The sequence below is a fragment of the Galeopterus variegatus genome, unplaced genomic scaffold (assembly GCF_000696425.1).
Source record: "Galeopterus variegatus unplaced genomic scaffold, G_variegatus-3.0.2 Scaffold6986, whole genome shotgun sequence".
In the NCBI taxonomy this organism is placed as follows: Eukaryota; Metazoa; Chordata; class Mammalia; order Dermoptera; family Cynocephalidae; genus Galeopterus; species Galeopterus variegatus.
Window position 1 is genome coordinate 108134 of NW_007733097.1, and position 2317 is coordinate 110450.

Sequence of the window (2317 nt, forward strand, 5' to 3'; positions counted from 1 at the left end):
TTCCCCGTGAAGCTGGGAGCTAGGAGACAGTGCCCACTCCTGGTAGAGTTCACAGCAGTCTCGGTCTGACTGGCCGGCATCCATCTCACCCCAGGACGCCCCGGCCCTGCAGAGGTGGGGAGAAGCCAGGACTTTGATTTTATTTGGGAGCTATTTGTTTTCACTCATGATTTTGCATCTCGTCTCCTTTCTCTGTGACACCTAAACGGGTCAGAGGCAGCTGCTCTGTCCATCTGGCTCAGAAAGCTGAGCACAGCTCTGTGCCCAGGAAGGACTGGACAAAAGGAAGGACATCATAGGCATGTCAGCACCCTCCATCCCCCTGAGACTGCCCTCCCCCATCTCAGCAGACATGGTCCAGAGGTTTGGGGAGCGTAGGTGATCTGGCGCCAAGGGAAGTTGGGGTCTTCACCCTACCAGGAGGGGACTCCAGAGGAGACTTGTGGCCCCAGCTCCAGCAAAAACTTGCTAGAGCCATTCCTGCCTTCCCCGTTTATTCATTCATTCATTCATCATTCATTCATTCATTCATTCACTCATTCAGCAAGTATTTGTTGAGCATCTGTGGAGTGCTGAGTGGTGAGTGAGGGATGTACTGCCTCGCCCCACAGGGTTTAGAGCCTGAGGGGGAGACAAAGCTGCACAGCCAAGAAACAAATACATGGAGTAACTGCTCATGTGGGGAAGGACCAAGCAGGAGGCCTCCTGGGAGAAGGCAGGGAACCCACCCTTAGCTGCAACTGTCAGAGTCAGAGGAGGGGGAGGGGGCATTTCAGCAGAGCCCTGAAAGCCGAGGAGCCAGCTGCAGGAAGAGTGTTCAGGTGAGAAGGAACAGCATGTGCAAAGCCCAAAGGTGGAAGAGAGCCCCCCCAAAGCTCCCATTTTGCGTGATTCTCTTTCTCTGGTCTGTGCCAGGGAACTTGCAAATCCAGATACACAGACTCTAGAAAGTCAGACTGATTTATGTTTGAGCGTCACATCCATTACAGACCAGCTATGTGGCCTTGGACAAGCTAGTTGACCTCCATGGGCCTCAGTTTCCCCTTCTGCAGAATGGAAATAGGAGAACATGTCTCATGGGCCTATATATGAACAGACGTGAAGCACTAGCACGGTGGTTGGAGGAAAGGGGGATTCAAAGGTGTTAGATTATTTTTCCACTAGTGTTTAATAAATCCCTGTGTGTGTGTGTGTGTGTGTGTGTGCGTTTCCTATTTTGAGGGGGCTCAGCCTGCGTAAGCAAAATAGGGCTTCAGTTTCTAGACAAAGAACTAGCTCGCCCATCTGAGTCCAGAGGGCAGCTCTCACTGAGGGGGGTTCTAGATGTGCAGCTTCCTCCTGGGGGGCTTCCTAGAGGAGGTGGGTAGGGAGGTATTTTGGAACAGGGATGGCCAGGCAGGGCATTGGCACCCCTCGGGGCAGGAGCACTGCAATGGAAAGAGCACTACCCCAAGAGTCACAGAACTGACTGCCGCCAGCATACCCTGTTGTGTGAACAAGTCACCCACTTTCTCTGGGTCTCAGTTTCCTCATCTGTAAAATGGGGATAGTGCTAAGAACCACCTCACTGGGTGGTGGTGAGGACAGAATGGGATCATGCCTACAAAAACACTCTGCAGACAGTCCCATGCTGCACGAAGAGGGTAATTTCCTTCCCCAGAGGAGAATGCTGGCTGGATCAGAGGGTGATGGTGTGGTGACCGGTTGCAGGTCTCCACCGGGAGCCGGGCTGAGAGTTCTCCATTCTCCACTCTCGATCCCCTAGGTCTGGTTCAGTAACCGCCGTGCCCGTTGGCGTAAGCAGGCAGGAGCCAACCAGCTAGCAGCATTTAACCACCTTCTGCCAGGAGGCTTCCCGCCCACCGGCATGCCCACGCTGCCCCCCTACCAGCTGCCGGACTCCACCTACCCCACCACCACCATCTCCCAAGGTGAGTGTCCCGGCCCACCCTGACATCTTGGTGGCACCCCATTGTCCCTTCCCTCGTCCCATCCATTCTTTCTTTGCTTTCACTTACAAGCTTTATTCTTTTTTATGACCATTTCTCTACTTCTATGTGGGCATACTGTTAAGACAAAAAAGCTGTGGTCCTGCCCTTGAAATTCTTGGCTCTGCCAACAGGCCACGGAGCATCCAGGTGGGGTCAACAAGGCTGCCCCCATGCACTTGTTTGGAACTGGGCTTCCCGAATTGTGAAGTGCACGTGGATCTCCTAGGGACCTTATTGAAATGTTGGTCTGAGTGGGGCCTGAGACTCTGCATTTCCAATAAGCTCCCCGGTGAGGCCCAAGCTACCAGTCCATGGACAGTGCCTTG

At 53.6% G+C, this 2317-nt stretch overlaps 1 protein-coding gene across 2 annotated transcripts in view; it reads left to right on the forward strand.

Moving 5' to 3' along the window:
• Positions 1 to 1960, forward strand: part of LOC103606959 (paired box protein Pax-7) — a 69265-nt gene extending 67305 nt beyond the window's left edge. For both annotated transcript variants that reach the window (XM_008591521.1, XM_008591522.1), the window contains exon 6: positions 1766 to 1960. In XM_008591521.1, the coding sequence (XP_008589743.1) occupies positions 1766 to 1954 (189 nt within the window). In that variant the 3' untranslated portion in view covers positions 1955 to 1960. The remainder of the gene's footprint in view (positions 1 to 1765) is intronic.
• The last annotated feature ends 357 nt before the right edge of the window (positions 1961 to 2317 follow it).